Raw genomic sequence first — 13299 nt, 5'->3', positions numbered from 1 at the left:
GTGAAGAAGTGAAGTGAGTAGGACGGACCCTGGATTGACTGCAAAATGACAAACAATTCAATGATGGGTGACTGAGAGAGTCCGTGGGCCCCCCAGAAGGCGACACGATATCCAAGAGCAGGACAGAGATGTCCGGCAGAAAGCAAACCAAAATCCCTCAGAACTCTCTCATCAGACAAACGCTTCAATTCACTCTTCCCACATTATCCACTGTCCACACTTTTTAGTTTTTACTTTCCCCCGCCCCACCCAGCCCCAGGGGCCAGGGCCCCCCCTTCGCCTTCGCCTTCCCCTTCTCCGTCTCCTTCTACTAGTATAAAACCCCCTCCTTTCTCCTTCTCCTGCTTATAAAAATGCCTCTGGCTTTTCAGTAGTGGGGTCATCAGAATCCCTCTCAACTCAGCTTCATAGTACAACTCCTCCGCTCTCGCTCTTCAGCCCTAAGCCTTCTGTTTCTTCTTCTTCTCTTTTTTCTAAGTAATTATTATTTTTATTTTATTAATCTCTTTTCTCTTCCTTTTTACGTATCTTTTCTCAACAGGGGCTCAGAGATGGTCCTCCATCCTCGCACCAACGGCTCCCATTCCCAGGCTAAGGACAACGTCCCAGACCCTGACCTCTCTGCCACATCCCCCGACCTCCAACTTCTCTCTTCCGTAGCCGCCGCCGCCGCCGACGACGACGACACCGCCAATGCCAGCAGCCTCTCCATCATCGAGCAGCAACAGCCTGAGCAGTCGGTGCCTCCCAAAAAGCCCAAGGACCGCCACACCAAGGTGAATGGCCGGGGCCGCCGCGTCCGGATGCCGGCCCTCTGCGCCGCCCGCATCTTCCAGCTGACCAGGGAGCTCGGCCATCGCTCCGACGGCGAGACCATCGAGTGGCTCCTACGCCAAGCAGAGCCTGCCGTCGTCGCTGCCACCGGTTCGGGCACTTTCCCCAAGACCATGGTCACCAGCGTCGGGAGTCTCCCACCGTCCCACCTGAATGTGTCGACCTATGCGACGGTGACCAGGGTGCAGCCATCGGCTGTGGTTATCCCCGGCATGGGGGGCTTTTTCGCGGTCCCGCCACCGCCCAGGTGCAGGTTGGACCTGCGCCAGCCACCGCCGACGGAGTTAAGCGGTGGGATCAATGCGTACAGCCAGATGCCGTATACGGCGTTGCTGTTGGAGCCGTCCCCTAGGGGAGAGGAGCATGCTGAGTCATCTGCAAAAAATCGCGATGATTTTTGGCACCTCTGAAGCCTGATCTATGACATTTCCATAGATGGACGTATATACCTACCCCGTAGCAGCATATGCTTTCGCTGGGGGGTGGGGGTTAGGGTTTAAGTTTGTGCTTCCTTCTTTTTCTTTCCCCCTGTCCCCTTGGGGTGGGGTGTGTTGGGTGTTACAGATATATATAAATATATATATATGCATGGCTTTTTATTTTATTTAAGTCTTCTTCCTTCGCTTTGGTGATTTTGGGAAAATTAATGTAGCGGAGCAGAAATGAATGATGATGCATCATGATGGTGAGGAAGATTACATTACTCTTCAAGTCTTTTAAATGAATAGAATTATATTAGTTTTCATTGCAGAAGATTAGTGGGATCATTAATATAATTATTATCGTGATTTGGGTCATTAAGACTGATTAAAACTCCGGCAGCCATACCAGCATCCGGTGGCATTTTCTAATAAAATAAACCCAAACTCCAAAGGAATAAGAGAAATGAAAAGAAATGGTCGACGGCGGCGGATGCCACTTTAGCTCAAGAAGGTGGGTGGCCTTCTGTGATGTCAAACATGACCCATGCTCGAAGAATAGAATGTACTCGAAACTTAACATCAATTTCTCCGAAAACCTGAATTTGAGTCAAGTGGTACCCACTCTATTGATGTGGTCCCCTGCTCACTGCCACTTTCCTTCCCCTATATGTTTTGGAACTGTAGATGCTCCTGTCTTAATTAATCTCGGTTTGACCTTCATGATGATTAAATAATTAAATACATAATAATTTATACATTGCAAAGTTGCACTCCAGCTGCTACACCAGAACCGGTTACTGATGTACCTCAGGGGGCTTTGGCCATCGTGACCGTCTTTCAAAGGCTCGGGGTCCTTATTTATTCGTTAAAAAATAAATGTAAGGTTCAAATCAGCATATATACATAATACATCATTTTTTTTTTAACGTAATATATAAAGAACTCACAGAAATGTATTCTACGTATATTTTTAACGCTATGTGTACGTGTAGAACCTGACAACTGATTGTGCTCGACTGATCCTACGCAAGGAAAGGAAATTGTTTCCTGATCCCAATCTCCGACTCCCAAAGCTTCTCATCGCCACGCACGCCCATCATTTTGTCTGCGGTTTTCATCTAACAGCCACAGAGGGTTCTTCATCCTTAAACAAGACAGCATCGCAATTTTCTGAGAATCCCCACTCATGCTTTCCTATTTCAGTAGTGTTACATTAAAAAGAGATGCAGTTAATGCAGTCTGGGCTGGGAAGTTGGTCATTTTGTGCAACTTTGAAGCTTTAGTCATTTATGCAACTTTTTGAACTTCTCTAAAGTAATAATCAATGATTCTGCCCCATCAAAGTTTGCAATCTAATTGTGATGCTTTCCTTCTGCTCCTAACTGCAGATATCATCCAGCGACTTTAACTGGAACCGTTGTCTAAGGAGACCCCCAATATATACATATATATATACACACATCCATACAAAAGAAAAAAAAATGTATAGCATACTCCTCACAAGTTGAAATAAATCTTGATTATTTTTCATCGTTTACTATATCGAATTACACCGTAATCCAACTTTATTAAGCCCCAAACATGCTAGGATGGGAAAATTAGCATGCATTTAGAGCACGCACCTCTTAGTCACAGAGTCAATGACGTAGACACCACATGATAGATTGAATGTGACCTATACCACACCACAAACTATACCATACTATACGATAACGCATAAACATGCATATAAATATCATAGCAGTATAAGCAGAGAAGTCAATCTTGCATCTGCGACTATATAACCATCCAGACAGTTTCGCACTAACAAATATGCGTATATCTTGTACTGTCCGACTCCTCTAGTGCTTGTTTCCAAACCTCCACCACTTCTTCTTCTTCTTAAAATCACTCAAAAGCACATCTGCACAGAAAAGGGTGGGTAATATCACAGCTCGGGCCCGTGGTAATTCATGGTTGATGCATGGTCACACCAATTAAGAGACGAGATTAGAAGAATCACCTCCTTGGGGATAAATTGAGTTGTAGTGCACCTCCGACCAAAAACTGAGGCAAATAACTGCATAAGAAAAAATAAATTAAATACAATGACTTCAATAGCACCAAATTATCGTCACACTGCATGTAAAGCAACATTCGCTTACAAATTATCAAAACATATACGAACCCAGTCCGAACTACTTACAAGCGTAAATAAATGAGCTCAAGATTACGATGATGAGCTTGCCCAGATACTCTACTAATTTATGAATAACGTTCAAATAAATTTGAAACCCTTAACTTAAACTTTGTCCTACGTCTATCAAAGAATATTTTGTCGTTCACAAATAATTGACAAAGGAACAAGTTCATGTGCATAAAATTTTGCTTGTGATCAATTTGCTAAAGAAATGAACTTCAGTGTGTAATCTCAAGCTCGGTTTATTGACTAATCCAATGAAACAAAGAATTCGTACGCTCCCATTAGGTAAAAAAGTCAGCTACAAAATGAAACTTATGGTAGATTTCTTAAGCAACATAGTCTTCATAAATGGTATTCCCGAGCTTCATCTTGCTTGACACTTTAGTCTCGTAACTTCCAACACATTACATCTGTACAAAAGCTGCAACTCGTCTTACCATTTGTAACACTAGCTAACTGAAATATATTATCAAAAGAAGAGGAATCTAAATCTATTCCAGAAAAATGGGCAAGCAATAAGAAATGACCAATAATGCACCATGGATCCCTCAGCAGTAAACTAGTCCAACACACATTTAGTGTGACATATTGGAGTCAAAGATCAATAACTAATGGGAACTGATCCATAAATAAATAAATAATTGGGCACAAAGTCCTAGGTCATGAGGAAAAGCATTATATTACAGTCCCACCCGTGCAGGAACTAGGAAGGATAAGGTATATGCAGCCTTAGCCAGGGTAGCTATTTTCTTGTATGTATGACATAAAGAACAACCATAACTTGCCTCTTTTCGACTTCTGAACCTTTGGAAGAATCTCAATGTAACAAGTGCCTCTAAATGAAGTAACGACAAAAATCTTCATGCCATACTGCCAGAAGAAAAGGACAAAAAATAGAGCAGTTCAAACTTCAACAATCCTTTCACAAGCAATGATATCTATGAAACAGATGTTCTTTAACTGAACGTATCAAGATTATACAATACTGGCAGAAAGATTATCTACAGAATCAATTGAGATGCTAATCAGTTTCCCTTGAAAACCAAGCTCAACACATAAAAATGAAAAGTGCATCACAATTAGGTGCCCAAAATCAAAATGCCGAGAAAACACAAGAAAAAAATCATCATCCTACAGAAATGCAATTCTTGAAGAAAACATTTTGAAACAGATGGAATTATCACTAGCACACTCAAACTTTGTCCCAAAAAGGCATTCGGAAGCCACAACAAACTCAACAAATTAGCTTATCTCTCAAGCTTGCATGTTCAAAGGACAAAACCAGGTTCCGATCAATAATGGTAAAAAAACAAGCAGGAAGGAATCCCTACACAAAGAGAATGGAAAATGATAAAATTACCATATCTGCAGCTGCTTGCAATGTAACATGATCACCCCACTCACCATTCCTGGTTTGGTCACAATCAAAGGGTAAAAATAAGTGATTCCAACTTGAAAGTTCCTAAGACAATAAAAGAAACTGCAAGGACATTGAAATATACTTGGACATCCTGTTTATATATTCACTATACTCCATAGGAACATATCCCTCGTACATCTCTGGGTGAGCTTGAAGCTGATGATAACATCATTGCAAGAAATGAAATTAGGTATAGACACTGTAATACGTAATTCTCAAGCAAAACATAAGATCTTTCTAGAAATATATAAATATCTGGGACAACCACCTGACTGACAACTTGCTGCCGGACAGATTCATGGTGTTCTGGGGTACGATAAACTTGATCTGATAAAGCCCGAAACTGTGGTAAAAAGAGAAAGTAAAATTAATAGACACCATAAAGAGAAAAGAAGAAAAAGAAGTAGAATTCCATGAACAGTAAAGTTCCTGTATTGAATTCAAGATATTTATCTTTTCGTGTAAACCACAATGACCAACTATATATGAGCAAAAGAAGAGGCTTACAAAAATAAACAGGTCAATAAACAAAAGAAGGCTACAACATCGAGAAGACAGAGCTCAAGAATAGGAAGTAATTGCATGCAATATTAAATTTCATAAAACACATACATAGGCATGTATTTTGTTTTGAGGATACTGAATGTACCTTATTTAACTCATGCATGAAAAGCAAAGTAGCAACAAAAACTAAACAGAACCGCTGTAGATGCATGTCATAACCTGGTACTTCTAGTGACGTTCCAGGTTCTTGTATACACATACGAGCAAAGTAACAACATAAAACTAAAGAGAATAGCCGTACATGCATGATCTAACCTGGTAACTCTAGTAACAGTCCAGGTGCTTGTACTTGTGGATTAGCAACCTTACCATGTACCACATGCGCAAGAAACTACACATATTCTATGCTGTATGGTGCAAAAATTTTATTTCATCAATCTAATATATAAAATGGCAAGAGGAAGACTAGAAAAAAGTTTCAAAACCAATATTGGTTGTAGTCCATGCTAAAAAAAAGAAGCATATCTTGTTTGCTTATCAGTATTGAGTTCTTAAGACATCTAAAGCAGGAGAGAAAGAATTACCTAACAAAAGGTGTGAAAAGCAGGGAGTATTTACAACCTATGATGCAAGCCTAAAGAGCCCAGTCAATTGATGGCATAACAGTCTTATGAAAGCAAAGCGGATAATTCTAGGAGTCCCATGCTAAGAACACAGATTAACTAAGATAACCTACTTCATTCAATGAACAACAATCCCCCACCCAACTTTAAATGGTATGCTTATTAAGTTATTATCTTGGGGTGTTCACCATTTTGGTTGACATAATACACTCTACTGATTAGCAGGACCAAGCACGTAACACACTTATATTCTTATAATGTGGCATACAGCAAGATAAATATTCTCCACTTTTTACTTCACTATAACATATATTAACCAAGTAGCATAACTCAGAAACAAACACACATTACAAACTGTTTTTGGTGAATAGGATGTAAAATGAAACAGTAACTTCATACAGAGTATTAGCTTTGTTTTCTCAGCATAAAAAACAAGATACGTTGAACACTCAAGCTTCAGCCATCATAACTAACCTGACAGTTGCCATCTCCTTGAACTTTGTGCTCTACCAAATCATATAACTGCAATCTTAAACAAAAACATCATCCAACCTCAAACCTTTGTAACGTGTGTATCATATAGAAACAAACCTAATCATGAAAAATTTAGCATGCAGATTAAAAATTCTGATCCTAGAAATATTGACCATAGTGTTCCAATTCTTTCCTTAAGATGAGGGACATCCCAAAAATGGTAGAGAGCCAGTAGAATATATGAGGAACATGCCAACCAGGTTCCCTCTGTGAATATATGCTAAGTATTTTACCTTCAGTACATGATGGCTAGAAACCCAGAAAAAGGGACAGAGCGAGAAAAGAAATGTACAGTTACCTATCCAGCAGCCTTTGGTGATCAGAAGTTGCTTCATGAACTGAAGGAATGTCTCCATTAATTCTAGGAACATGCTGCATTAAAAACCAATTAAATACTCATGTATGCATCTAGCTAATTTTAGAAAGCTTAAGCCATCTTCAAGCACATGAATTTCCAAATCAATTAATTACCTGATGCCTACCTGAGAATTCTAAAATAATACATAACTTTGCATGTTTAAAGAAATCATAATCTTTTTGTAGATATGGGGTAACAGATAAGACAACTTTGTTAGGTTGCATATCATACCAATCTTCTCAAACAAAATTAAGCATCTCAAAATGAAGCTCAAGCAGAATAAGAATCCACAAAAAGGCTAAAGATAAGCCTCTAGGGTCTCCAGCTTATAATCTTTATTTAGATAGTTTCCAATATATGCATCATTTTAGTTTTACATCAAAAGGCTGGGGAATAGTGTCACTAAGTGAACACAAAAAAAAGTAAGCAATCAGCGAGAGGGTTTAATGTATGAAAAGTTGACATAAGTCCAGCCAAAACATTGAACTAAGATGATAAATTAACATTGAAATAAAAACATTTGCACCCGAATGATTAAGAATGTATAGTGACACTCAAGATCTCCTCAATCAAACTCTACAGCAGAGGAGTGCTTCTCATGTACTACAGAAAAGCTACAACCTCAGCACAACTAAAATTGTCACACCACACTTCCTGGTAGAATGGGTAAAAACATGGAGTCCCTTTTAAGGTAACTTTGAATCCAGGACCCAACATCCAACCAGAACCCGTTAAAAGCATGCAATTCAACACAAAAAACTATCGCCTCCATATTAATTAAACGTTAGAGGAAAAAAGATGCAGCCCCTGAAGCCCCACAGAAAGAACTCAAAGCGTAGATGTAGAGAGATGATGTTTAAGTAAAAGAACTTTTGATTCAAAACGAGTTAAAAACCAGGGTGGCATACCCTAATGTAAAAGGTAAACATAAGAAATCATATCCAGATTTGCGCTTCAAACATTCATTGAACTTGAGAGATTATGAAAAATGTCATTGTACTTTATACAAGCAATACTTACAGGAACAGGAATCATTTGGTTTAGCCTCTTTCCGACTTCTCCATCAAGCTCAGACTCCTCTGTTATCTCCAAATCATAAGAATACATTTCCGTATCAAAAGATCCATCTTCAGGACCAGAATAGGAAGTTGAAGGTGCTGCATCATCCATATCTACTGGACCAAATCTATAACCTACAATACATTGACGTACATAAGTTATCACATCAAAAACAGTACATATAGTATGCCAGTAGAGACAAAGACACGAAATCACATACCAGAATAGTAGGGCCTTGATGGACTGTGACAGTCTTCACTGACAGTGGAGCCTTGATAGTATTCATGTATTATAGGCAAGGTTTCAGGAGAGTCTCCAACTGATAACCGTGTGAATTCATCTCCCAAGGCATGTCCAGTAGTATCATAATCGCAGTCGCTCATATATTGTTCAGAAGAGATGTTTACATCATATGGATTGCTATTCCCATAGTAATTGGAAGTGAAATTATGGTCTACATCAAAAATATTTAAACCCCATGGAGTATAATCTGATCCCGGTTCAGACATAATTGCTTCTTTTCTTCCAAACTCAAGAAATATCTGCTTTTAACGAACACTAGGCCCCAAGTAAGCTAGCCTTGCATATAACAACTTCTTGCCATAATACTTGAACAAACTTGGGTAAAGAAGCGTGAGATGTTCATTCTAAAGATATCTTTATTGATCAAGGAAGCAAGAATGATCTGACAGACAACAGAAACATGCAAACATATAAACTTGTGCACACAGGACAAAAAAGTATATCAATATATCTGCGTATATGTAATACTACGACTAGCCTAAATAACCACTGATCCTACTCCAGCATCATTAAAAGATGAAATTTAACAACAATAGTTAGATGTCCATGATCAAGTCAACAATTCCAAACCTAATGGAGAGTCGTCAGCAGATACAAAAATCCTCCTCATTCATAAAAGTACAGAAGGATGGTACTCACTAAGAGCTTAGTTTCCCAGGGATTTGACCCAACTCTCTTTCTTATGTTGACCGTCTTACTCATATTCAGCATAAAGGTTTAGAGGACAGAGAAAATAAAGGCACATACTAAAGAAAAGTTAATAAAATACAGCCATGCAAACATGACTTGGAATTAGAAAATGCAAAACAAGCCTAGTTGAACAGCTATTCTTTTCTATGTTTAAGCCAATCAATGGCATCCTACTAATTTTGCCAAGTCCCACTGTATGCCGGTTATAAAACAGTAGCTTGATGATGTATAAGTGTGATTGATTCAAGCTGGCATGTCTAACCAAGCTAACCAAGAAACAAACGCTAAGAGTAGCCACATTGCTTCCTTAATCAACATACTCATGCATTGTCAATCAGGAAATAAAGGGAAGAAGCTGGAACCACAAGTCCTTTGAAAAAGGGGGGAAAAAAGGAATCTTAATATCTTCAAGTTTTTCTTTTCACTCTTAATATTGTCCCTTAAAATTATATCACCCAGTAGAACAATTTAATTCCCTTCTTCATGTTTCTGTTTCGTCTTGCATTCAATGGAAAAGGGAGAAGGAATCTCGTGCTTTGAAAAATCCATATACGCACGACAAAAGAACGAGAATAAAAACTAATAGAAGATCATGAAAGGATGAAAAAGGAAGGAGGAAGAATATAGACGCAATTAATACCATGTCTATCTATGACACTGGACATCTAGAGGCATGATAGCAAACAAGGAATTGGGAAAAAAAAAACCCCCATAATGAATAGGATCAGAAATTAATAGGTAAACGATTGCGCGTGGGAGCTAAATCCTTCGAAATAACTACCAGGTGGATTGCACACGTGATATCCACAAAATTAAACCAAAATTTATGACTTTGACTGATCAATCAAATGGATAGTTTTGAAAATTAAAAAGGTGATTATGAGAGATTACAACTTTATGAATAGAGAGGAAGAGGAGAGAAGATATAAGCAAGTGATATATACGAGTACACGCTAAAGACAAGCCTGAATTTTGAAATATAAAGAAAAAAGAAACAAGTATTTGTACTACCAGATATTAGACTCAAACGAAGAAAAGATCAATCATCTGCATCCCATCCCGTGCATAGGATATATACATGCATACATGTATACATCTCCGAGCATCTAAATGTTTTCGGGTTCCCGCGATTAAAAGCTGTACAAACCGAACACTAGTGAATAATTCGATAACTTTAGCATCAAGTGATCCTAAACGAGATATAAGGATCGATCAGGAGAGTATAATTCCAACAGTAAATACCAAGAAAACAATCTAACAAGCAATTTAACTGCAATCACAAGGAAAAAGAGAGATAGCGAGAGAGAGAGATCAATCCAAGGAAAAAAGAACTGTGATCTCACCCTGAGCTTCAGACAGACAGCTGCCAATCAGCTGGATGGCAAGGGAGAAGAATGGAATGTCTAGTTGGGCGAGGGTGGGAGGACGGAGGAGGGAAACAGATGGCGAGTATGGGGAATTTGAAAGGGTTATATATACGATTTTCGGGAGGTAATGGTAATGGAAGTGGTAGTGGCGGGCGTGTCAAATGAGGTGGCAAATTTGGAAGAATAAATTTGGTGTAGAAATTGAAATGGCTTTTGGCCTGCGCTGCTTGTCCTACTCAATGCCCATAGAGCCGTAGACACCAAGAAGAAGGCTTTGATTCGAGTAGAATTTGGGTGGTGGCCGTGGCTTTTGAGCGGAGCGAAACGTGCCGTTAGTTTTAAGCCGCCCTTTTCTTGAATCCTTATATTCTCGCTCTTTTTTCTTTTCTTGTCCTTTTGCCTTTTTCTTGAATCCTCCTACTCTCACCTTTTTTTTTTTTTTTTTTTTTTTTTGTATTTTCTATTCACAAGAAATCCCACGAAGCCGCGCCAAACCAAACAAGACAAACGCGCTTTCTCTTTTACTGGCGGTGGAACCCTTCTTCAAATCAGTAAAGTGAAATAAAAGGGTGGAATGATATTTCTAAGTTTCAATTTGCTTGGGACTTTTCTACATCTTTATTCAATTATTTTTAGAATTAATCCTATATACACTAATACTGACAGTGTATATACACTATTATAATTTGATACATGACACATGTGCAAAATTTAAATTAGTTGTATACATTGTCAAGCTTTTGTTTTTATGGGTTAAAATATTTTATTAGAAAAATAGTTCAAAGCGTTCTTCATGTTTTCGTCAAATGAATTATTTTATCCTTCACTTTTGAAATAGTAACTTTACATCTCTTACAAAATCAAGTTGGCAATTTTTTATCCTAATCTAGATTTTCGACAATTTTTTTACCCTAAATCCATCACGTGACCTACCTATGAGATTATTTTTTTTAGAGGCAAAAAAGTTAAATCCCATTTGTAGTTAAACAAATAACCTAATCCATATTCATTCTTAACCTTATAAAAATGTATATTTCAACATGAGCCACACACATTTGTTTCCTGAAAAAGTAGGATATGATCAAATTCTTAATCATCTTTGCCACTAAAAGTGTGAGATTTAACCTTTTTTGTACTTAAAAAATGATTGAATGTGAGTCACTTGATGATTTCAGGCTAAAAATTGGTTTGAAACTTATGTTGGGATAAAAAATTGCTATTTTGAAATTGCAAGGAATGTAAAATTAATATTTTAAAAGTGAAGGACAAAAAAATTCATTTGACAAAATGTGATGAATGTTTTGAACAATTGTTCCTATTTTATTACACGTTTCTCTTTTTAGCACTATCACACTTTTGAAACCATTATTATGTTCAAATGAGGTGCCATAAGTGACTCTTTTAATTTCTTAAAACCTCTGTGTGTGTATATATATAGGTTGTAATTGATGAAAAGAGTTTTTTTTTCCTCTCTTTGAAGGCCTGGTGAAAAGAGCGCCTGGTGAAAAGAGCTAAGCTAGAAAGAAGTAAGATATAACTATTTCATTTCACTGAAAAGATGAACAATCCAAAGAAATTTCTGTTAATTTAGATTATCTAGTAAAGAGCACGTACGCAAAGTGCAACAAATTTCGAGGCCTTTAATCTAGTTCTCGCCTTGGGTTCTACACACACATATATATATATATATATATATATATATATATTGGGTATCCCATAAGTAACATTTAAGTTTTTAAAAGAAAATCCAGAGTAGAAGTACTGCACTTATTCTTAAAAATTTCAGAGAGTGCACTAGTACACTTGTAATTTGATGGTTCACCTCTCATGCAAATCTTTTTAGACTCCTTCTCATAGAATAGGAATAAATTAGATAATTGCCGTTTCAGATAAAAGAAAAAAAAGTAGCATTTTAGTTTGAAAAAAAAATGAAGACTAGTGCTATGAGAACATTTATGAGGTAGACCTCCATGACGATAAAGATAACGGATTTATGAGCTACCAAAATTCATGTGCTTTGCTTACATGATAAGGACATGAAAGAAAATTGAAGTAGTATTTATTACGGACTGATGCCTTCAGCATGCTAAAAAAAATTTCAGTCGCTCCTCAACTATCATATTTTGATCGCTGTAAATGACTAAAACACCCACCTATAATTTAACATCTTTAATTTAAAGATTACCGATTTTAGACTCCTTTTCATGGATTGATTGTTTGTTTGTGAAATACCTTCAAATTTATTGTTGGGGGGGGGGGGGTGATAAATACATATCATTAATTGTTGCACTTTGCTTAAGGTATTAGATCTTAAATGATAGTAAAAGATGACTTTTGTGGCTATTTGTTGTCATAGAGAGTGATTTTTATGGGTTTATGACTTTGTATTCAAGAAGAAGTCGTGTTCTTTTAATGCGTTGAAAGGGATATATACAAAGAAAGTTATTCTTTTTTTTTTCATAAGTATTTTGCATGTGGTAAACTCTAAAGTATTTGCGTCTTTTGATCCACAAAAAAACAAAAAAAAAGTGGATGAATTTTTTTTTCAAGGCGTCAAAATCATTAAACTTATTAAAAGAAAGATGGCCGCATACGCATTCAATAACACAAGGCAGCCTTTTTTCACGTTTTTTCATTCGTATTTCCATTGTTAACCAAGCACTCAAAAGCATAACGAATGGAAACTGTCGTAATTACAATATTAGTAGTACAAAAATCCTTCCTTATTTTGAAGCCAATATACGTAACAGCCCATGCAATATACATTAATATATGAAAGTTTTCTTGTTTCTGAAATGGGGACACTTGACTGACTGAGTGCAAACTGACATCATCAGTAAGCAAAAAGGCAAGCCAGCCGAAATAATTAATATTTATAATCCTTGACGTTGTTTAATTACAAGTAATGAGCTGGCAAGCGCATTTCAAGACATCAAACCCCTGCCAAGCCGTCTCAGGTTCCCAAGTCAGTCTTAATAATTCATCGAACGCAGATGGCAGCCC

General features: G+C 37.5%; 2 protein-coding genes across 6 annotated transcripts; one reads left to right on the top strand and one right to left on the bottom strand.

Annotated features, from left to right (window-relative positions):
* The first annotated feature begins 254 nt into the window (after positions 1–254).
* On the top strand, positions 255–1438 carry LOC140009306 (transcription factor TCP11-like). The gene is made up of 2 exons (XM_072054451.1): positions 255–410; positions 542–1438. Exon 2 carries the CDS (start codon positions 552–554, stop codon positions 1242–1244), a length of 693 nt encoding a protein of 230 aa, XP_071910552.1. The 5' UTR covers positions 255–410; positions 542–551; the 3' UTR covers positions 1245–1438.
* Positions 1439–2758: 1320 nt separating this feature from the next.
* Positions 2759–10657, bottom strand: LOC113694551 (OVARIAN TUMOR DOMAIN-containing deubiquitinating enzyme 12). 5 transcript variants are annotated; one of them, XM_072054449.1, is made up of 12 exons: positions 10273–10654; positions 9941–10119; positions 8157–8621; positions 7898–8070; positions 6818–6891; positions 6460–6514; positions 5127–5201; positions 4941–5014; positions 4799–4847; positions 4224–4308; positions 3259–3315; positions 2759–3159 (listed from the first exon to the last, which is right to left on the bottom strand). In XM_072054449.1, the coding sequence occupies exons 3-12, from the start codon at positions 8443–8445 to the stop codon at positions 3098–3100; spliced, it is 993 nt and encodes a 330-aa protein (XP_071910550.1). In that variant the 5' UTR covers positions 8446–8621; positions 9941–10119; positions 10273–10654; the 3' UTR covers positions 2759–3097. The 5 variants fall into 5 exon arrangements, with proteins under 5 accessions (XP_071910550.1, XP_071910547.1, XP_071910548.1 ...); XM_072054446.1 differs by having other exon boundaries at positions 9941–10066; XM_072054447.1 differs by having other exon boundaries at positions 8157–10119.
* Positions 10658–13299: the final 2642 nt, after the last annotated feature.

Source organism: Coffea arabica, chromosome 6e (assembly GCF_036785885.1).
Source record: "Coffea arabica cultivar ET-39 chromosome 6e, Coffea Arabica ET-39 HiFi, whole genome shotgun sequence".
NCBI classification, from domain to species: Eukaryota; Viridiplantae; Streptophyta; class Magnoliopsida; order Gentianales; family Rubiaceae; genus Coffea; species Coffea arabica.
Note: the sequence above shows the minus strand (reverse complement) of the source record. Positions and strands in the feature narration are given on the sequence as shown.